Source organism: Canis lupus, chromosome 12, assembly GCF_048164855.1.
Source record: "Canis lupus baileyi chromosome 12, mCanLup2.hap1, whole genome shotgun sequence".
Classification (NCBI taxonomy): domain Eukaryota; kingdom Metazoa; phylum Chordata; class Mammalia; order Carnivora; family Canidae; genus Canis; species Canis lupus.
In genome coordinates, this window is record NC_132849.1 from 10084581 (window position 1) to 10108839 (window position 24259).

The 24259-nt window shown below is 39.9% G+C and overlaps 1 protein-coding gene across 7 annotated transcripts in view; it reads right to left on the minus strand.

The window, feature by feature from the left end:
- The window catches only part of MAN1A2 (mannosidase alpha class 1A member 2), a 212516-nt gene that overhangs the window by 18354 nt on the left and 169903 nt on the right, over positions 1-24259 (minus strand). For 2 of the 7 annotated variants that reach the window (XM_072769610.1, XM_072769609.1), the window contains exon 14: positions 7287-13168. The exons of 2 other annotated variants lie outside the window; for them this stretch is intronic. In XM_072769610.1, the coding sequence (XP_072625711.1) occupies positions 13036-13168 (133 nt within the window). In that variant the 3' untranslated portion in view covers positions 7287-13035. Of the gene's footprint in view, positions 1-4538; positions 4582-7286; positions 13169-15496; positions 15631-24259 lie in introns of those variants that run through there. 3 more of the 7 variants (XR_012004142.1, XM_072769613.1, XR_012004141.1) reach the window with 3 other exon arrangements.

A 24259-nucleotide genomic window follows, 5' to 3' on the forward strand; every position in this document is an offset into this window, starting at 1 on the left:
CTGGGGTCCGGCTCACTGGGCAGAGGCAGGCAGGGCACAGCCCCCGCAGGCACAGCCCCCGCAGCCCCGGCCCACGGGCCCGCCCCGCCCCGCGCCCCTGTGGGAGCAGCGCCTCGGCCTCCTCCTGCGCGGCCCGGAGCGCGCCCCAGCCCAGCCAGCGCCTGCCCCCGGGGCCTCCTGCCTCCCGCAGCACCAGATTCCCCTCCACCGGGATGTTCCATGGGAACACCCGACAAGCGCAGGGTCTCCTTCTCCAGGAAGAATCTGTCCTGCATCCCGCACCCCTTTATGTCCCACTATCGCCTGGTTCGGGGGCTCCTCCCTGCAGCAAAACCCCCTTGCGTCCACCTCCCCCCCCCCCACTTCTTGGCCCCGCCCTGAGCCCCAGCCCGCTTTCTGTCCCGCCATCCCGGAGACGCGCTGCAGGCGAGGTCACCGCGGGGGTTCGAGCCCAGCCCCGGCTTCAGCGGCCCCGCCCCGCGCCCCCTCCGAGCACCTGCGCCCCCGCCCCCGCCCCCGCCGAGATCTCCGCGCGTCGCAGGGGCGCCCCGCACCCTGGTCACAGGGGGGCCTCCGCCTCGACGCCCCGAACTCCAGGCCCGCCCTGTCCGCCGTTTGGGCCGCCCGGGGTGGGGGTGGGGCTCGCAGGGCCGGACCCGCAGGTGCGCCCCTCCCAGACCCTCGTCGCTCTGGGTCAGTTACCCGAGGGCAACCCCAGCGGCCCGGGCTCAGGTCCTGCACCCGGGAGTCGACCTCGACCTCTCTGTTCCATTCACAGTCATCACCCACCGGCGGGTGAACAGGCCTGGTCGGCTTTGCCTTCGGGATCCAGACCAAATCAGGGTCCTCGACGGGTCTGAGTTGCCATCGTTCCTCACCCTGGATTATTTCAGTAACCCTTTTTTTTTTCAAGATTATATTTATTCATGAGAGGCAGAGACACAGGCAGAGGGAGAAGCAGGCTCCCTGCGGGGAGCCCAATGTGGGACTGGATCCCTGCACCCCGGGATCACACCCTGAGCTGAAGGCGGCCGCTTGACTGCCTTTCCCTGTTTGTCGCAGCCAGACTCCTACCACATCCAAGCTCCTCACTCCTCCAGGCTCTAAGGCTTCCTCTCTGTGAGCTCGAGTTGGGGCGGCCTGGCTCCCTCTCTGCGCTCTCCTCCACCCCGTAGCTCTCCTACTCCAAAAGGGGCGATTCCCGCTCTCAGACCTCCTCGCTTAGGAAGACTCACTCCCCTCCCATTTCTGACAGGGAGGACTCACAGTCAGCAGTTGCTTTACTGTCCCCATCACATCCCCTGCCACACTCCCCCGGGGGGTGGGGGGGTGGGGGGGGCTCTTCTCTTCCAAGCTCTGGTAGCATTGGGCACACACCTTTACTAGAGAGCATGCTTTTTGGCTTGCTGGTCTACCCTCTGCTACCCCAGCAGATCCACCGTGTCAGAGTTGGCACTGGGTCTCCAGCACCGGGCACCGTTCTTGGCACATAGATGCTCAATAAACATTTAAGGAAAAAATAATTCCAAATGGACTTAAGTAGAGTTGAATAAGTAAGAAAAACGGTGAGTGGAACACCTGGGTGGCTCAGTGGTTGGACACCTGCTTTCAGCCCAGGGCATGATCCTGGAGTGCCAGGATCGAGTCCCACATCGGACTCCCCACAGGGAGCCTGCTTCTCTCTCTGCCTGTGTCTCTGCCTCTCTGTGTGTCTCTCATGAATAAATAAATAAAATCTTTAAAAGAGAAACGGTGGGCAATTATAATTTGATTTACAAAACAACATTACATACACTCTTCCACAAGTCCCATGCAAGCTACAATCATTTCTATGGTTCGAATTAGAATTTTCTAAAATCATTTGTAGGGTTCTAGCTAAAATATCTCTGATTGGAGATATTTTTCATCTTCTACTAAGTCTTACCTATTAGAGATCAAAGCCTTTAAAGGAAGTGTGTGTGTGTGTGTGTGTGGGGGGGGTGATATTTGGAAGGAAAGGAAAAAGTGTTTTTCAGGCAACATCTGCCTTCTGTTTGGCAAACATTCCATCGCTGACTTGGTTTCCATGGGGCATGAGCTCCCAGGCAAGCGGGACCCTGTGCTGAGTCCTCAGTCTCAGACAGGGGCTGTGGCATCCTCTGTTGGCCACAGGTTAGGGTGTTAGGGTGTCTTGAAAAACTTAAGAGGTTTCACTGCAGCTCTAGCCTCCCAGAGGCTTTCACCAGTTAAAGATCAAGAGAATAAAAAAGAAAATAAATTGAGATTCTCGCCCTCTAGTGGCCTGGTTTTCTGGCTTCCTACGGTGGAACAGTTTCAAAACACCCTGCCCACGCTCATTCATTTTGGAGTCATCCGAAGTTTTGGTGAGTATTTTTGAAATCTATTTCCACAGGAGTCCCTTAACTACTTCCTCAATAAACTCTTTTTTTGTCTCTCCTTGCAGATGGCTGAACCCAGGCTTTCAGAACAGAGAGCCACCACAGGGACCCTTGCTGGGGGCCCTGGGGGGCCTACCCTGGGCTGTGGGCAGTGCTTGAAAAGGACTGCAGGAGAGGATGGTTTCCTGGGTCTCTCTGAAGTGTATGTCCTTTCTCAAGTTCAAGGCTAGTCTTCCTAATCATACCTCCTGGTGTCTTCAGCTATCCTTGCCTTACCCAATAGCTTCTTTTTCCCTTCAGATTCACCCCAGTTCAAAATCGCCGATCTACAGAATCTGTCTTGACTACTCTCTCCCCTCCAAGCCCATCCTGAGCTTGATTACATGCTCCTCCTACTGGCCCATGGCCCTGAGATCAGGACCTGAGCCGAAATCAAGAGGTGGATGCATAACCAACTGAGCCACCCAGACGCTCCTAAAATGTTTTTCAATAAAAAATTATAAGATTTGCAAACAAACAGAAGGGTAAACTATTATCGGGGTGGAGGGGGGAGGAAGGAGTCAATACTGTCTCAGTCCCTGACTTCCCCCCACTAATGCCCCCACACGCTTCCTCTCTCTCCGGTAGACATGACAATCAAAAACATCCTCCGAGGGGCACCTGGGTGGCTCAACGGTTGAGCATCTGCCTTTGGCTCAGGTTGTGATCCCAGAGTCCTGGGATCGAGTCCTGCATCGGGCTCCCTGTAGGGAGCCTGCTTCTCCCTCTGCCTGTCTCTCTGCCTCTCTGTGTCTCTCATGAATAAATAAAATCTTAAATAAAATAAAATAAAATAAAAATGTCCTCCAACGTTGCCAAATGTCTCCTGGGGGAAGTAGGGCAAAATCAGCCTTGGCTGAGAACCACTGCCCTAAAGCAACAGTAATCAACGTACTGTGGTACTGGCACGAGGAAAGGAATAGATCAATGGAACAATATTAAGAACCTGGTGATAAAAATCTTACATTTACGATCCGTTGATATTTCACAAAGGTGTCAAAGCAATTTAATGGGGGAAAGAGTAGTCTTTTCAATAAATAGTACTAGGATAATTATTCACATGCAACAATGACTTGATACCCTTATACACATGAAATCCACTCAAAATGGATCATAGACCTAAATGTCAGAGCTAAAATTTTAAGACTTTTAGAAGAAAGCCTAAGTCTAAAGTTTCTATAACCTTGGATTAGACAAAAAAGGAAAAGAAAATATTGATAAACTGCTCATTATCAAAATCAAAATATTTTGTATTTCAAAATACACCATTAAAAATGAAAAGACAAACTGCGATGTTAAAATAAATACAGAATACCTAAAGAGCCCCTTACAACTCAGTAAGACAATCCTAATTTTTAAATGGGCAAAATATTTGGACATTTTACAAAAGATTTACAAATGGCTAATATTCAATCATTAGTCACTAGAGAAATGCAAATTAAAACTACACTGAGATACATCTTCACACCCACTAAAATGGCTATGAAAAAAGAGAGAGAGAGGGATGCCTGGGTGGCTCAGTGGTTGAGCATCTGCCTTTGGCTCAGGGCGTGATCCTGGGGGCCTAGGATCGAGTCCCACATCGGGCTCCCTGCGTGGAGCCTGCTTCTCCCTCTGCCTGTGTCTCTGCCTCTCTCTGTGTATCTCACAAATAAAATTAAAAAAAATATTAACAAAAAATAACAGGCAGAGAAAAGAGAGAGAATAGGAAGTGTCTATGGGGATGTGGAGAAGCCAGTACTCTTCTTACCCCTGTGCATAGCTGGTGGGAATGTAAAAACAGTCAGTTTGGAAGACAGTAGTACAGTAGTTCCTTAAAGAGTTATACATAACTTTAGCATGTTACCCAGCAGTTCCACTCCTAAGTACGTACCCAAGAGGAATGAAAACATATGTTCACACAGAAGCCTCTATGCAAATGTCCATAACAGCATTATTCACAATAGCCAAAAAGTGGAGACAATCCAAATGTGCATCAGTTGATGAGTGGATAAACAAACTATGACACATCCATACAGTGAAATATTTCCAGCAATAAAAAGGAACACTTCTGGTACTTCTTACAGCATAAAGCTTGAAAACATTACCCTAGGTTAAAGAAGCCAGATGCAAAAGACCATATGTAAATGATGCCGTTTATATGAAATGTCCAGAAGAGGCCAATCTATAAAGACAAAAAGTGATTAGTGGTTGTCAGAAGCTAGGAAAAGAATGAAGATTGACTGCAAATGGGCATGCACGGTCTTTGTGGACTGTGAGAGTGTTGCATGCCCCTCAAGCTCACTCAACAGCCACTGGTTTCCACTTACAATGGGAAAGCCTGATGTAGATTCCACCTCAACAAAGCTGTTATTTTTTTAAACAAGCAAATATCAAAAAATTCTTATATCCTTACCTCACAAAGATAACTGCCACTTACTAGTGTACATTTTTTTGCTGTGTATTTTAGCAAAAAAAAAAAGATTTCTATAGTTTTTAAACTGCTTGGTTAAAATAAACTGCTTGGCTCATATATATTATGAACATATTGGCTTGTCATTAAATTTTTTATAACAAAACTGCACAATTCTTATTTCATAGACTCATGAATGATAAAACTGGAATACCATCTTAAAGATTATCTAATGCCTTCATTTTTGATTTAGGTTTCCTTATGTTTAAGATAAGGAGGTAGAACTAGATGGTTTTTTTGGATCTCTTCTGCCCTAACTGCTCTTCCTTTTATTATTATTATTATTATTTTTAAAGTAGGCTCCATGCCCAGCGTGGAGTGCAATGAGAGGCTTGAACTCATGACCCTGAGATCAAGACTTGAGCTGAGATCACAAGGATCAGGTGCTTAACCAACTGAGCCACCTAGGCACCCCATGCCCTTCACTACTTTATTAAAAATTTTTTTTTCTGTTCTTTTAGAAATGATTACTCTAAATGATTACCCAGGGCAGCCCGGGTGGCTCAGCAGTTTAGTGCCTGCCTTCCACCTGGGGCTTGATCCTGGAGACCAGGGATGGAGTCCCACGTCGGGCTCCCAGGATGGAGCCTGCTTCTCCCTCTGCCTGTGTCTCTGACTCTCTCTCTCTCTCAAGAATAAATAATAATAAAAAGAAATGATTACTCTGATATGCTAATAAAAATAATTCGAAAGCATAACTGAACTTGTGAGCTCATTTCAGGCCAGGTATACGGGTTTTTCTCAAATTAAAATTCTCCTGAAAATCCTGTATTATACTCATTTTACCACCAAGAAATTTTTTTTTTTTTTTTTTTTTTTTTTTTTACCACCAAGAAAATTGTGATTTTTCTTGGTGTCTTTTTTTGGGGGGGGAGGAATGAGAATTATTGTTTAATGGTTACAGAGATTGTTGGAAGCGATGAGCAAGTTTTGGAAACAGTGATGTTTACACATCGTTAATGTGACTATGAATGCCAAGGCACTGTATACTTAACACTAGTTAAAATAGAAAATTTTATATTTCATCACAAAATTAAATTGTGTTAGGTGAGCCTATGAGGTGGTCTCATCTTACACGTTATGCCAATTATATCTCAGTAAAGCCTTTTTTAAAAAGCATATGAATTCCACGCTTTTTAAAAAGCAACTTTATTGAGATATAATTGGCATAACAGGGTGCAAACTTAAACTGTGTATGATTTGATATGATGCATATTGTGCAACGATTACAATAAGCTTAGTTAACACACCCATCATCTAACACTGTGAGATGGTGAGAACATGGAACCTACTTTATCAGCAAGTTTCAAATACGTAACACAGTATTGTTAGCTATAGTCACCACATGTACATTACACCTCAGAACTTATTTCTTAAAGACTTTTGTGCCCTTTGGCCAATATTTCCATCCCCCTCACTCCCCAGCAATCACCAATCTATGATGTTTCTATGATGAGCTCATGCTCTTAGCATGAACGTTTTTTTGTCAATTTCAGCTATCTGGCAGGCAGAGGCCCAGATTTTATCAAATTGTAGTCACTCAGAGATCCTTATTCTTTCATCTGGTCGTGTTTTAATTGTTCTTGAAAAGGTAAGTCCGCAATGAATTTTTATACGCCAACAATGTAAATTTACTAGTCTAAAATTTTGATCAAGTTGAAATCCACGGTGCCGGAAAGAACGAGACCTCAAGGTTGTAAATCAGCTGTTGCTTCAGATTTGACCACTACCTTATTGATGCCATAAGGGTTTTAAATATCCTGTGACTTTACAGTATCGGGGTTCAGGGTTTTAAATATCCTGCGACTTTACAGTATCAGATTAAACCACCATCTATAGCCTAGCTGATCCTATTCCTCAAGCCTCTGAAGCCTGTCTTTGCTCAAGAACCAGGTCAGATTTTAATGTGATGGAATGAGATCCAGTGAGTAAGGCATTTAAGCTTGATGACCTCACAGGGTAGACTAGGTCCTGGAGGTGCTAGGCATAGTATTGCTATACTGTGAGATTGTCACATAGGCCCATCTTTTGTTCTCAAAATCAGATGGGATAAAAACATTATCTTTTACAGGAGCACTTGGGTGGCTCAGTCAGTTGAGCATCCAACTCTTGATTTCGGCTCAGGTCACAATCTCAGGGTCGTGGGATGGAGCACTTAGTTGGGCTCTGTACCCAGTAAGGAGTCTGCTTGAGATTCTCTCTCTCCAAAATAAATTAATCTTCAAAAAAATTTATCTTTTCACAATCTCTTCCTCTTTCTCTAACATCAATGTAAGGATTAGCTGAACCAAAAGAAATACTCTCTTCAGGTAGAAGACTGAAGACTATCACTTACTGTAAGAGCGAAAGTTGTCATGTAAGTAGGAAGATTGAACTCTATTGCCATCAGTGGGTATAGATGAAGGATAAACACAGACTTTCACTTAAGGAACATCTTTATTTGATCTTCAATATACAATATTACCTTTAATTTATAAAAGTTACATATGGAGGACATGACTGGAAATCAGCTCAAGAGTGGCCAGTGGGTACCGATCTAGAAGATTATTCTTACTCCACTTACTAGGTTAGGGAGAGATTTTTATCAGTGAATTTGAGACCAGTGAGATTGAAGAATGGCATTCCAATTTCCAAATCTAGTCATTAAAACTGGGGATACCTTATTTAATTAATCCAACAAAAACTAAATTGTTTTCTAAGAAATAATTCTTCCCAAGAGTGAGCTGAGCTTATCTCCATGGAGTATTCTGGTAAGCAATTTGCCATATAATTCTGTAGCATTCAATAGCAGCAAGACATCTGCAGTTAAAATCTTGTGCATATTAGCACGTATAGATGTGGGTTTATGTGTTTGTGTGCTCATACTTACAACCACACTGAACTGAAGTGCTCTATATATGCTGGAACTATAAAGGCTTGTTTACAAGCTCCCCCTCCTCTAGAATTTCCAAAAGTAGCAAAATGCCTATTCAATAAAATTCTTAGTGAAAAATCTCTCTCTCACGATGATTGGTACACTGCAAATATACTAGGTAATATGGTGTCATGTAACTTTGAGTAATTTCACGAGTGCTGCTGGGCTCAAGCAAAGTTTGAGAGGAGCTGTTCAACGGCGGAAATGTAAGGCTGATGTTGAAGATGCTTTAATTTAGATATGATGTCTATTGACATTCTGAAATAACGCTATGGACTTGTAAAGGATGTGAGGCAAGTTATGCAGTAAGAGAAAAGGGAACTTCCTTTTGGATAGATCTTTTCTCTGCACTCAGCTTCAGGCTGTTCTAGAGGTAACAGGGGCAGTACCATCCTGTGGTCTAAAAAAGGAAGAGTGGCTGCCAACTGGCAAATGAGGCACATAACCCATTTTCTGTTGCTTCTAATTTTTCAAGAGATTGGTTTCTGCAGCACAAAGGTCAGAGATTCTATCATATTCCCATCGCTGGGATCTGAGAATACTCAAGTGGATGAGTTTTTGCAGCTCCAGCAATCCGGAGTCCTGGTCCAAAGGTCAACAAGGAGGCGGAGCTTGGAGAGAATATTTTGACACCACAGAGACCCTCCTTTTTACATGGGGAGTCTGGAATCGTGGCACTAAATGACAAGGCAAGGAAACTGGCTGATAGCACACCCCCAAAACAACAACAAAAATGCCTCTTTCACAGTAGTTATATCATATTGAAACCTGAACAGACTCCCAAAGAGTAGACCTATTTTCAAGACCACAAAATATATAGCTTTAGGTTACACAAATCCATACAATCATACATACATACCATCTTTTTGCTTTAAAAATGAATTATGTAACTCAAACACAGAGGAAAGATGCAGATCAAAGATTACATAAGGGTCTTACAGAAATTTAACTTGGGATCAAGGGTTAGCAACCATGACCCATGGGCCAAATCCAGCTCTCCATGCTTTTGTAAATAAAGTTTTATCGGAACACAGCGACATCCCTTGTTTACATATTGTCTACACCAACTTTCATTTTCCAATTGCAGAAATGAGTACCAGATACATGAGACTGATGGTGCACAAAGCCGAGAGTATTATCTGGCCCTTTACAGAAAAGCTTGCTGACCTATTATAGATCAAAGAATGTTTCCATCATGATCTGAATGAGCTGAAGAGAAAATCGTCTTCATCTGTGTTCTTGAACCAGAATAAGTACATTAAAATATTGCCAGATCATATTTGGTTACCCAATTATTCTGCTTAGAATTTGTGTAGCTAAAACTGGTTAGCAACTGTGTTTGTTAACACAGACAATATCAAAATCTGTGTATGATTGTATTTATGTATATACTTATGTAAAGAATAAGAATATGAGCTACCCAATTGGAAGGTATGGAGACTAAAGAGAAACAAAAACTCAAAATATGATTTCTAAAGACTGTTATTTGGAACTCAGAAATATTTTAGTATATATATATATATTTATATTTAACAGCATGGGACCATGACTGGGACCCTTAGCAGAGGAAAAATAATTTACAACTGCAGATTTTACCCATGACTTACATGACAAAATTTTTTGAATATAAAATAACCAGCATTTCTATAAAACATTACTTTTTCATTATATAATTCAAGTGATATAGCAAAATAAGAATGTTTTTATTTATTTCTAAAGTATTTTAGTCAAAGTTACATCAGAAATCAAGTATTTCTCTGACATTTTCCAAGAGACTAGTTATTAACTACAATTATAGCTGTTAGTACTATATAGTAACACATCGCTTAAAATATATTATAAACCATTTCTCTTCCTCTTTAATTTAAATGAAATATAAAATTAATGATTTTGTAACATAATTCATACTGGAAAACATTTACGATGGTATGAATTTACTCTTACACAGAAAATGGCACCAGAGTCACAAAATGTTCTAATGCTCGAGAGCGCCTAGCACAGTGCTCGGCACCTATCAGGGACTCTATGTTCACTCATTCGCTCACTCACGCATGCATTCGTTCACAGAAATCCAGGCTGAAGGAGAAACTGTATAATGAGAATGGCAAGCAGAATCTTTTAACAACAAATCTGGAGCTCGGACAAAGACTTTGGCAAAGGAGAGTGGAGATGAGAAGCCGATGGTCACAGTTCCAAACCGCTTGGTTAAGATCTACCAAGGGCAGCCCAGGGGTGCCTTAGCTGATGTCACAGAGAACGAAGGTCAACGTTTCACAAAAGGAACGTGTTCCTCCAACATCCAGTTCACTCTTACATATACACACCTCTGCTCAAAGACGGGTAGAAGTTGGTGTCAGGCACACAACAACACATACATGCAACTCCCCAGAAAGCAAGAACTCTCTGACTGGTGTCTGTTTTATCTGCAGAGATGGGTTTTTGGTTAGGGCCGCATTCACTTGGCTTTAACAACTTTATACTGGTTTCAACAAAAAAATGTGATTCTAAAATTCTAGAAGAGAAATGGAGAAGGTAGAGGGGTGTTCAACATCTCTGCTTTTCTTTTATGTACCAACTGATCAATCTACTCAGCACATTTGTGCCAAAGGCACAAAATTAGGTGTCAGCTCTCTGAAGAGGCACCTGGAAAGAAGCATCTTTAGGCTCTCTGCAAAGGTCTTATACACATAATGAGTATTTTAACCTGAGTAATAGGTCTATGAAATGCCAAGGACGGCAAGGGACAAAAGAAAGTAAATACTCTTGGAAAACTAAGCAGAAAGTGGGATAAGTATTAATCTTAGTGGAAATAATTTTAAAAATCGTAAAAAAACAAAACAAAACGAAACATGACACTGGCAAGTCATCTGTAGCTGACTTTAATTGCCTTTGGTATTCAGAGAAGGAAACAATGGAAGCATTGTGATAAGCTCTAGTCTTGTCATCACAGGGGGAGGTACTGGGTGGTGGTGAAGACCCTTCCCTTGTACCTCTCCGATTCTTCAATTCTTGATTCTTCGCTTGAACGAGCACTGGCCATGTTCAAGCACCTCTCTAGCCTCCTCTTAAGCCCCACTCAGCCCAGAGATAGAAACCGAGCACTTGCCGGGTCGGGGCTCTGTCTTCTCCTTCCTTGAGAAGCTCCTGGGAGACCAAGAAGGCCCCTTTACTGTGCACCCTTCTAAACAAAGTGTGGGTGGCTCACTGTCTCTACCCAGCGGCAATTTGCTACCTCAAGTCGTTCACACTATTTAGTGACTTGTAAGTGGACTTGCACTATTCAGGGGGAAGGCTAACATTTTTTTGAGAACCAAATACTTTCCCTTTCTCAAGTTAGTCGTCGACTCTTGTCATTTAAGAATTTTAATTTTTCTAGTAAAAGATACTATAATTTCAAAATGTGTGCTAAAATTTAACTCTCTTAAACACTTGAATAATGCACTAGAGCTCCACATGCTTATCTTCTGTGTATACTGAAAAATCTGGGGTAATTATCATTTCTGGATCATTTGCTAAATTGTGAGGATTGTCTGACTCTTGGTGGTATAAGATGATCACCCTTAGAAAATACTTAATTATATTAATTTATTAAATCTTTCTCCAATTTAAATCTACTACATGCTAATAAAAGGTTAAAAAGAAAAGCTATCAAAATAAGAGAATATGCCTTCAGAATTCCAAGGTGGGCTTCTTTCACATTGTTTCATGAAATTTTCAAATTAGAGTAAATAATTAGACTAATTATACTGCTCCCTAATTTTATTGTCAATGGAAGCTGTTTGTATTAAATGTAAAGAAGAAAGTGTCTTGCACTGTGACATAAATTCAAGGGACAGAAAATTTACAAGCATATTTATAATACAGTTCTTGATAAAATTTAAGTTCTTCTCCCCAAATATAAAGAAATAGTAATTTCTTTAAAAATAAATATCACTGCAAAATCTATTGATGGTAAGAGAAACTTCCTTAGATATATCCCAAATTTAGTTAACATGACTAATTATACATTTTTTTCACTAAAAATTATTTTGAAGCTGTTCTGATTCTTTGGATTTCTATAAATATCCTTGCAGAAAATAAAAGCTGAATCTTATTTTTTACATAAAATATTTGTGAAAAACTCACTCATCTGAAGAGATAATAAATAAAGGATCCCCTATCCCCATTCCAGATAGAATGTTTAAGCAAGTTTCACTGTAGTTTGTTTTTGATGTAATAGGCTGTAAAAGAAATTTGGCTCATCAAGGTAAGTAAATTCAGAGTTGCAAAACAGTATAGTGAATTTTGCCAAGCTACATTAAGTTGTAAGTTTGAGGGATTTTACTAAATTTATAAGAAGGTTAAAGTGGATAAAATTCACTTGGTAGATTTGCTGGTTTGGGAAAAAAAAAAAAATCCCCTACCAACAAGACCAAGGCTTTCTCTTAGAACAGGTTTCAAGGAGACAAACTATAGTGTTTCCCCCACTTTTTGTCATGCTACCAACACTAGACTGATCAACATGCACAAAATCCCAAACCCAGGCTCATAAGTAGTGGTTATGATAAATAGCAGTTTCAATGATTCCATATGGAGACAAAGACTTGAAGAGTATTCTTTGTGAGATCATGCCCCCAGAGAAAATGAAATTTAACCAAGAAATTTCAATGGAATACACTGGGATTTGAAATGGTTGCCAGTCTGGCCGTCCAATGGGGAACTTGAAAACTGAGATGGGGACAGGTACTTCTGTTTCTTTTTCCAGTCTTCTTGCTCTTGATGCCGTTCTACTGTTCTTTTGTTTTAGTTCCTTCCATTATTAAAAATGGAGAAAGGGGGATAAATAATAAGTAAATATTTGATTTGAAAGCTTTGGAAGGAACAAATATATAATCGGTTCCAAAGGCCATCTCTCACTCCCGCAAGGTGCTCCACATTCTCGGCATATCTTTAGGCAGTCTAGTTTCCAGATTCCAGGATGCTAAAAACAATATAGCAGTAACAGGCAAAATTTCCCATGTGACCATCTCTTTAAGAATCCAAGCATACCAGGTCTTTGTCTTACACATACCAGGTTTTGGTCAGGTATAAAATGGAATCATTTCAAAGTTGAGATATCTACAAGTTGAAAAGTCTTGTGGGGCACAGTCATGTTTCACCCTGCCATGCTGACTTATGAGGTCCAGGTTTCCAAAAGCCCCCTCTCCAGACTAATTTCTGTAGTGGTCCATGTAAACAAAACACAGGTGAGAATGGTCTTTCTGGAGCCGCTTTCATCGAACAGCAGGATTTCCTGAAAGTGTGGTGTTGGCTAAATGTAACACAGGCAGAGGATGAGCCTCTGTGTTGAATACCCAGTGGTCTAAAGGTAAAAGATCATCACTGGAGAACAGCAGATACAAATATCTGAAAATAAAAGGGAGAGAAATGAGCTTCAATTAGAGTGCAACAAGAAGATCGAGTGATCTAGTTACACTGGCAGAGGAAACCAATAACCTACTCTTAGCTTCAATGAAAAACACATCACAGAATGAAACTCATTCACTCACATGACCTAAAACATAATAACGTGTTCCAGAATAGTGCAGTGCAGAAGAAAATCCAGTTAAGATGCGCAACCAGGCTTCAGAAGACAGTTAAAAAACAAAGTCCACATACCTGTCTGAAGCACAGAAGACAACAATGCTGGGAAACGGCATAAAACCAACCACCTCATGATTTTTCAAACATTTTTTAAAAAGTCACATATAACATCAACCCTCTGTTTTGGCAGCTTAAAGGGCTCATAGTACAACTAGAGCTTAGTTCACATTTATTAATAGACATTTGAAGGAAATAACTAGTACATTACCTGGACATAGCAAGGACTTTTATATGCTAATACTTTAGTTAAGAGTTTTTGCAGTTCTTTCAGCAGATAATGCAAACTGTTAAATAAAGCTTTCAGAAACACTATGGACTTGCAGGAGGTCTAAGACTTTCATAAGTGCTCTCAGTAGGTAACAGCCTCGTTTATATGAAGACAAGGACTCCCGACCTTTCCATGGGCAGTGCAAGCCACAGTGGCCACTCAGCAATCAACAATGATAGAGTTGACACAAAACAATCAATTTTACCTAAACTGTTGGGGATATTCCAATCTCAATCCTATTAAAGGGGTCTTCAGAGTGGGCATAAAAAACCAACACCTGAGAGTCAGGAAATCTGGGTTCTAACTCTTCATTTCAGCAATAACTAGCTGGACCTAGCATTTGGCTAGATGAAGAATTCCTTTACAGTGATTTTGCTGAAATTTATCTTAAAAATAGGCATATTGATATCTTTTCCATTAATACCTTTTCTGATTACCATTACAGTTCTAGAAAACCAAGTAAAAACACACAGCACTGAGGTAAATGGGGACTGCCTATCAATATTGTAACTGGGTAAAGCTGGAATGGAGAGTAAGTCACGGGGCTTCGAGCCTCACTCCCTGACCCTGGACTGAGACCTGATTTATTCACCAAGTCATGGGCAGAGAAGTTGGAACTGAAAAAAACATACTTGGCTGGTCATAGCAAGAGACTCTGCTGAGTGTGCTTACTGCAGGGAGACTAGAAGCTCTGGGAGCTCTCAGCACAAGTGTGCCCAGGAGCACTAAGTTCTATGGAATCCCAGGTCTCCTGGTCATCTCTTGAGACGGGAGTGTGTGAAGGAACAGTGACAGAAAATTCAAGAGTTTCCTGCAAAATGATTCCTTTCCCTGGGGGATGCTATGGTAGTGGCCACCTCTCCCACTCATGTCTACCTGGAGCCTCAGAATGTGACCTTATTTGGAAATAGGGTCTGTGGGGATGTAATCAGTCAAGGATCTTGAGATGAAATCATCCTGCATTTAGGACTCACCTAAATCCAATGACTTGTAACTTTATAGGAGAAAGGAAAGGGAGTTTTGGACCCAGAGGCACAAAAGGAGGAAGGTCATGTGCAGCCAGAGGCAAGGATTAAAGCTATGCTGCTGCAAGGTCATGGACCATCTTTAGAGGGAATGGATTTCAGACTTAAGGCCTCCAGAATTATGGGAGAATAAATTTCTGTCATGCTATCGAGTTTGTGATAATTTGTTAAGGCAGCCCTCAGAACTAATGCAACTCCTACCCCCAACCTCTGGGATACCTCTACAGACTGTTAGCACTGCTGCTTGGTCCCAAGGGCCTGGAGCAAGACTAGAGAGCAGGGGTTAGATGTACATACACACACACACACACACACACACACACACACACACACACACACAGATACACACACATACATGTACTCACACAAACACATGTACTCACACACCACACACTCACAAATTTATAATAAAATCAATGCTTGAAATTAATATAGCTAAGCGATTCTTTTTTATGTTGGATAACACATTCAGAAAAGAATGTTGAGGACATGGTATACTATTACATACACATTTAAGATTTGTAACCTGGATTTTAAAAACAGAACAACTGGAGAAGCGTGATCTTTGCTGTAAAAGTTGAGAAAGTCTACAATCTAAATCAACTACCACACTAACTTTTCCTTAAATATGAATTTTTTTTAAAACTATGGTTTTAATAGATGACAAGCGGCACTGATAAAAGCCTACAGGCATAAAGAAAGGTGCTATTAAGTACTTCAGTTTGAACAGATGTTAGCTTACTTTTAGAGCTATTTCTAAATGTTATTCATATGTTGTCTCTTTAAGCTTTCTCTTACCTAAAGACAAGGTATTCAGGAGGTGGTGGTACCAGAAGTCATCTCAACACAAGGGTTGGTTGAGTTACCAGTTAGTTACCTGGTTCAGTTACTACTGAACAGGCAAGTTTTACAGAAAGAAAAGTCAACCAAATCTGAGGAGAAAAATGTAAGTGTTGATAGAGAAACGGTAAGGCTAAAAGAACAGGCTGTCAAGTCAATATGTACTTACTTAGTCCTTTATGTTGACTTATCAAACAAGACTTGGTAACTGACAACTACCAATGGAAATATCCAGTGTATCATGGAAAGACACTACAACTCTAAAAAGGCTTACATGTGAATGTAACTAAAAAACAAAACCTCCTTAGATTGTTTGAAAAATAATTGACCTTAACTAGAAAAAAAAAAAAAAAAAAAAAAAAAAAAAAGAAAAATAATTGACTTAAAACTTCCATTTCATTTATACTTGGGTTTAAATAATGTCTTTAACAGACTGGTTAGAATATAATTTTAATCTCTCCAAAAAGACTTACCCCTCTCTCTCTTCCCTACATCTTTTCTCAAGTCTTAAAGTTTCTTCTTTTTTAAGGGGCAGGGGTGGGGAAGAAAGAAATATTAAAGCTAATGCGGGTATAATATAAATTCAACTGCAAAATATACATTTTTTTAAAACAGATAAACTGAACAAAGCAGACATTTCTGAGCTCTTTGATGGTTCAGGCTTTGTCCTGAGATATAAGGAAGCTGGGAGGGATCTTCTACCCCTAGGAGTTGAGTAAGTTAGGATGATTTTGCCTACAGGATACAGGATACCTAAACTACATAAACAGTGGGAGTCAGCTTCTGTAACAAAAAGCCCAGAGGTAGATGGTAACAAAGGCTAGTTCATTCAGCAATAAAACACTATCAGAGCTGTAAGTTTTGTAAAGGTTAATAAAATATTAATTTTTTCCAGGTGCCAAAACACCTTATCCTTCTTTCCCTCTTCTTAGATCACTGCCTTGAGAAAACTGTCTGAGATGTACATAAATCTTTTTAAAAGTTGAGCAAACCTCTTGCCAACTTTACAATTTAGTTTCTCCTCTAGGTCTGCCTTTGCAACATAAACATAAAGGAAGATGCACCCCAATGTCCCTATCACTGTGGATGCTAGCGTAGGTGCCTTTCTCTCCAAAGCTGTTAACTAACCCTTATCAGAGACAGAAGTGTTGGTTTTCCTTTGGATAAAGACAATTAACACAGATGATCACCCCAGTTACCACGTGAATTTAGAATGAACTATGTAAAGCAAATGGTGCTGTGGAGGAAGCACTCTTACAGAAGGACAAATTACAATTTATCTTAGAACACGTATGGCAATGGATTGTGTCTGCTTGGTTATATGGGAAGGTGAAATTTCTTCCTGTCTTTGCAATCCGCCTGTGATGCAGACTGCAGCCTGCTTTCATGCTTATCCAACGATAAAAATGTTTCCTAAAATGTTTTTTTTTCTCTGCTACATGGAGGATTTTCTGGGTTGGCAAAAGATCCAGTTTCCAATTTTTTTTTCCCAGGTCGTTAGGATCTTCATGATTTTCTTGACTTTCTTCTTAGAATTAGAAGATGTTCTATGCCTTACCTTACATCTCCACATAAGTCCACAGTCAGAAAGTAAAGGGAGGTCACTCTGCAAGTGTGGGTCTATTTTGATCGTCTCATTCACTAGTGTCTCACTGTAATTGTAATCTGTACTAATCATGTTGAATATTTTTTTTCATGAGTTTACTTGCCATCCTTGGATCTTCTTTTATGAAGTATCTGTTTAATTCTTTTGCCAGGTTTTAAATTGGGTTGCATGTTGTTCAATCCTCTATGGTGTATCATTCAATTCAGACATTGCAGTTTCCATTTCTAGAAGTTGGATTAAGGTTTTGTATCTTCCATGTCTCTATTTAATTTTTTGAATATAATAATAACTGCTTTAATGTCATCTGCTAATTCTAACAGCTATATGAGTTCTGAGTTAGCTTCAGTTGATTATTTTCATTATTGGTCATGCCTTGAGGCCTGTCTGCATACATGTTATCTTTGGCTGGATGCCAGGTATGTATCATGAGTCTTATCTTTTGGTTGCTAGATAATTTTGTATTCCTATAAATCTTGAGTTTTGTTCAGTTATATAGTTAAGTTACTTGAAAACAGTTTCATCCTTTCAGGTCTTGTTTTTGTGATTTACTATGCAGATCCAAGGCAGTAGATTATTCCCCACTACTGAGGAAGGACTACCCTGAATACTCTACTCAGTACTCTATGAATTATGAGATTTTCCAGTCAAGCTACTGGGAACAGACACTGTTCTTGGCCCTGTGTGGTCACCATAAACTGTTCCTTTTAATTCCTCATTGATGATTCTTTCCCCCAACTCAGGTACAGATAGTTCTTTCCCCTCTACTGGATACTCCCGGGGGATTGTCTTGGGTTCTTTGTGCAGCTCACCGCTTCTTTCCTATAAATACCAGCTATTTTAGTTTCCTTGGGCTCACAACTCTGATCTCCTCAGGGAGGCTGCTGCATTTGGCCCCAGTTCCTCCTCCCTGTGCTGTGGCCCATGAGCTCTATAAAGGCAGCAAGCTGGGGCAAACTCAAGGTTCTTGGTCTGTTTCCCATCCCTCAGAGGCCACACTCCTTCACTGCTTCCTCTATACTGTTCTGAAAACCATTGTTTCCTATGTATTATCTGTTTGCTTTGGGTGGAAGGGTAAATCCTGGCCTTGTTACTTCATCTTGGAGGAAGAGTCCCGCTCTTCCATTTGAGATACTCTGTCAAACAACCTGCTGAACACCATGTACATTCATGGAGAAACTTAATCCTCTATTATTAAACCAATCCAAAATGAACATTAGAGTTGGTCCAACAAGAACTTGTTCTGAGGAAGCCTTTTTGGCTCTTCTTTATCACTAATTCTTCTCTACAGTCTTCATATCAAAGTCATATGACTTTCTAGAATTTTGTGAAAATGAACATTAAATCCATCTACTTATATTTTTCTCAATCCAACTTTTCCCTTCTTTAACATTAGCTATCTATTTGTAGCAGTATCCTGATATATAATTTCTTAGGATCCTTGCAATCATTTGAAATAACAAATTACTCTTCTTCCTTTGGGGCTCTAGTTTTCTCTCAGCCGTATTTTTTTTTTTTTTCCTTTCATTACAGCCCCAGGTATAAGTTATAGGGGCTGGAGGGGAGGGTTGGGGGTCAAAGTGTAGATGCTTCGCATTTACCTTATGATTCCCTTTCTGGCGTGCCATTGCTTTTCTATTTTTTTTTTTTATTGTGGTAAAAAAGACACATAAAATTTACCATCTTATGAGATCTTGACATTTGTGACAACATGGATGAACCTACAGGTAATTATGCTAAGTGAAGTCAGAGAAACACAAATACCATATGATTTCACTAATACATGGAATATAAGAAACAAAATAAATGAATAAACAAACAGCAGAATCAGACCCATAAATACAGAGAACCAACTGAGGGTTGTCAGAGGGGAAGAGGTGGAGGGATGGGCAAAATGTGTGAAGGGGAGAAGGAGATAGTGGCTTCCAGTTATAAAATGAATAAGTTATAGAGATAAAAGGTACAGAACAGAAAATATGGCCAATGGTAATAGCACTGTATGGTGACAGATGGTAGCTATACTTGTGGTAAGCATAGCATATATGGAGTTGTTGAATCATTATGTTGTACACCAGAAACTAATAAAACATTGTGTATCAACTACACTTAAAAAAAAGAAAGAAATTTACCATCTTAACTATTTTTAAGTACAATACTATTAGGTATATTCACACAACTGTGAAACAGATTCCTGAACTCTTTCATCTTGTAAAATTGAAATTCTACACCCTTTAAAGCAACAATTCTCCTTTCTCCTTCCCTCAGCGCCTGGGCACCACCTTCTACTTTCTGTTCTTATCAGCTTGGTTACAGGTACTTCATATAAGTGGAATCCTAACAGTATGTCCTTTTTGTGACTGGTTCATTTCACTGAACATAATGTTTTCAATGTTCACCCATACTATTTCCCTGATTTTGATTCTAGAAGCCTAACCCCCATTACTTCTAATGAATATTCTTTAGCCAGTCTAGTTTTCTTATAGTCTTCATACGCTTTAATTTCCAAATAGCACAATTCTGAAAAGAGGGCAGTTACTTAATGAATACTTATGGATTTGACTTAGTTTGCAAATCAGCTGTCAGGGCTAAGTGAGCAGAGAACAGCACAGAACAGGAGACTTAATGCCACTTTTCTCATCCAGTTGGAAAAGTATTCCTTCTCTCACGGCAGGAGGTTAACTTTAGGATCCAGTTACAGACAAGATCAAAGATGAAAGATAAATGGAAGGGAATAGTGGCTTTCTTTTTCCAGTCTTCCCACCTGAACTGTCTTTTCGTTGGCTAAGAATCCTCACCCCAGTAATATAATTGATTCCTCCCTCTCTCCCAAATATATTACTTGGACGCTTTTGCTTATAAACTTAAAAGTACTACTACTCTTGATGTTTTACTGACAAAACCATTATCAGAACTGTCTTTGAACCTACTTCAAAACCTTGTTCACTAGGGGATTAGCTTTAATAGTCTAGTAGCTGGCTAACTCTGCTTTCATTTGCTTTTACTGAGAATAACTTTATAGGCACAGGCAGATAACAGGGGCTATAAAAAGGAGAACCAGAACTACTGGAGGACAGGGTAGCAACATCAGTAACATTATCTGTCCTGGGCAACAATTCACTAGGCTTTCTCCTCCTCCCTGCCCTAGTATTTTACTATAAAACCTTCAAACTTCAGAAACGTTGAAAGAATTTTACAGTGAAACCCATACCCGCTTACCTCCTAGATGCTATAATTAACATTTTCGTATACTTCTTGATCACAAGTCTAATACTCTCCTCATGTATCACTAGTTTTCTTTATCATACTAAAATACTCCCTTTAGAAAGAACGGCTAATTAGCAAACCTAGCTAAATATCAAGAAAAACTTGATCAGTAAAATTCTTTGCAAAGGGAGAACTGAAAGTTTCACTAGAATTTTTTTTAAAAGTCAGAGCAAACTTTGAGTAACAAACTTTAGGCAACAATAACTGAGTTTTGAGAGGAAGACTGTTGCCACAAATTTTGCCTGCTATGGTTCCATCTATGCCATCTCTACTTTAAGCAGCAGCAAGATTAGCAACATTTAGAATTTTATTTGATAACAGCAGATACCATTACTTTTAAGGGAAACATTAAAAACTTCCTAGAAAGAAAAAATTAAGAGCAAGATGCTTAAACATGTAGTCAAATAAATGGTAAATGAGCACAATTCCTTTCTTCCCCGATTCCCTTCTAAAGCCTATGACTCATGGCATCAAAAAGAGAACAGATACAGAAAATGTGGTATATCCATACAACAGAATCCTTCTTACCAAGAGGAAAAAGTGAACTACTGACACATGTAACAACACTGATTAATCTAAAAAACATTATGCTGAATAAAATGGCAGACAGGAGCACCTGGGTGGCTCAGTGGTTGAGTGTCTGCCTTCAACTCAGGTCGTGATCCTGGGGTTCTGGGATCAAGTCTCACATCGGGCTCCCCATAGGGAGCCTGCTTCTCCCTCTGCCTATGTCTCTGCCTCTCTCTCTGTTACTCATGACTAACTAAATAAAATCTTTTTAAAAAAGGCAGACAAAAATAAGTGCATACTGCAGGATTCCAATTATATGAAATTCTAGACAGACAACCTGTAGTGACTTAAAGCAGCTATGTATTTGGGGGTAGGGTGGAAATCACAAGACTAGGCTTAAAGTATTCCATAGTAATGGGTGGTAGTTACCCAGGCTTACATAGTTGCTCAAAGACAATAAACTGCACCTTTAAAATACTTCATTAAAGTGGATTTTTAAAGTTAAAAAAAAAAAAAAGACTAAACAAAAAGGATGTTAAAGGAAAATAATCCTATTAGGTGCTACTGCTAAATAAATACAGTTTGGACTATAGCTCCCTCTACTGCAGGAAAAAAAAAGGTAAGGATATTTCAAAGTTAACACAGGCTTGAAACTGACAAAATGCTTCTATTAAATAGTGCTAGTGAAATTCACTCTGTGTATGAGTGTGTCCCTACTGTGTAATATCTGGACTGCACTGTGACACTGTGGTAAGTCCTAAGAGGTGTTAAAAAACCATGTAGACCATGGTCCTCCAGTTACTACCTGAGGAGACTGGAATGCATAAAGATAGCTGTTGATTTGCCCACCTGACCTCATGGTATACTGGCTATCCCTCAGCAGCACAGGTAATCCCTTGACCCCTAACTTCTCTTATACATGGTTATTGACTCACAGGTGTCAGCAGTTCCTCAAAGTGTGATCCTCCAGACCAGTAGCATTAGCATCACCTGGGAACTTGTTACAAATGCAGATTCTTAGACCCCACGCAAGACATACTAATCAAGAAACTCTGGTGATGGAGCATGGCCATCTTGTGTTTTAACAAGCTTTCCAGATGATTCTGATGTGAGCTCAAGCTTAAGAATCACTGTGCTACGTTTACCAACTTTACCTAGATTCTAAAACTAGTTAGTTTGGACTGTTTCTGCTTCTCTCCCTCATGTGGGCATCTGAACCTGTGACTCTACTGAAAACAGATCCACTCTCCTGACCTCCCTACTTTTCATATCTTGTGGGCCTTTTCTTCTTGCTTCATCAATTCTCTCACTCATTCACTGGTAATGATCTTCTAGCACAAAGTGAGTTCTGAGTTCAAGCCCAGAGCCTCAACTAAGACATAAAATAGGTCCGTCATTCTCTTTTCTCTCCTGCTCCCATTTTTGAAATATCTTATAAAATTGCTGTTTTTCAGCTGTCTCTCCTGGAATCAAGCAATTCAATCCTTTATTCAACAAATACTTAATTTTGAAGCAAGTATGTGTGTTCTCACCATAGACACTGAAGATACAACAGTAACTAAAATATACAAAAATCACTGCCTTCATGGAGTTTATACTCTAAGATGGAGAATATCTATAGAAATTATATAGCATGTTAGAAATTGGGTGCTATGGAGAAAAGTTAAAGTAAGGAGAAATGATAGAAACTGGAGCAATCTGAAATTTTATATATGATGATCAAAGAATGCCTTAAAAAATACAATTACAGGGGCACCTGGCTGGCTCAGTTGGAAGAACATGAGACTCTTGATCTCAGGTTCATGAATTTGAGCTCCACATTGGGTGGAGATTACTCAAATAAAAACTTAAGAAATGACAAAACAATACGATTAAAAACTACTTAAGACCTGAAACTGCAAAACTCCTGGAAGAAAACAGAGAAAGAGCTCCTTGACATGTGTCTTGGCAATGATTTTGTGGTTATGACACCAAAAGCACATACAACAAAGGCAAAAATAAACATGTGGAACCACATCAAATTAAAGGCTCTGCACAGCAAAACAAACAATAAAAAAATGGAAGACAACCTACAGAATCAGAGAAAATATCTGCAAACCATATATATATATATATATAAATATATATATAAAAGGGGTTAACATAGAAAATATATAAATAACTCTTGCAACTCAATAACGAAAATTAGTTCAATTAAAAAGTGGGGAGACCAATTAAATAGATATTTTCCCCCAAAGACAAATGACCAAGAGGCACAGGCAGATGTTCAACATCACTAATTATCAGCGAAATGCAAATCAAAACCACAATAATATCAACTCACACCTGTTAAAATGGCTATCATAAAAAAGAAGAGACAGCAGTGGCAGAAATGTGGACAATAAGGTAACACTGCGCACTGTTGGGAGGGAATGCAAACTGGTGCAGCCACTATGGAAAACAGCATGGAGATTCCTCAAAAAATTAAAAATAGAACTGGCGTATGATCCAGCAATCCTACTTTTGGGTATATATCCACAGGAAATGAAAACAGGATCTCGAAGGGATCTATGTGTATGCCCATGTTTACTGTACCATTAGCTAAGCTTCACAATAGCCAAGATATGAAAGCAACCTAACTGTCCTCCAACAGATGAATGGATAAAGAAGATATGGTGTCTACATACACACACACACACACACAGGAATACTATTCAGCCATGAGAAAGAAGGAAATCCTTCCATTTGCAACATGGATGGATCTTGACAGCATTATACTGAGATAAGTCAGACAAGAAAGGACAAAGACTGTATGATATCCATATGTGGAATCTTCAAAGGCCATACTTATATAGAAACAGAGTAGAATGGGGATTACAAGGGTCTGAGGAGTGGGGTTGGGGGACTGCGGAGATGTAGTCAAAGGGTACAAACTTCCAGTTAGAAATAAGTTCTGGGGATCTAATATACAGCTTTATGATTACAGTTAACAATGCTGTATTATATACTTGAAAGCTGCTAAGAGCTCTTAAATGCTCTCATAACAAAAAAGAAATGCTAAGTGTGACATGATGGAGGTGTTAGCTAACACTGCAGGTGGTAACCATATAGCAATATACAAATGTATTAAATAATCACACTGCATACCTTACACTTACACAATGTTGTACGTCAATTAGATCTCAATAAAGCTGAAAAACAAACTACTACTTAAGAGCATCAGCGTACAGAGGCAAATAGCCAACTTTTTCCTTACATAACACATATTTATTGAGTGCCTCATGCACTGTGTGCTGGGTGCTAGGGAGGTGAGAGGAGTTAAAAGGAAAAGTTCCCACAATTATGCGCTTGCATTCTACTTACTG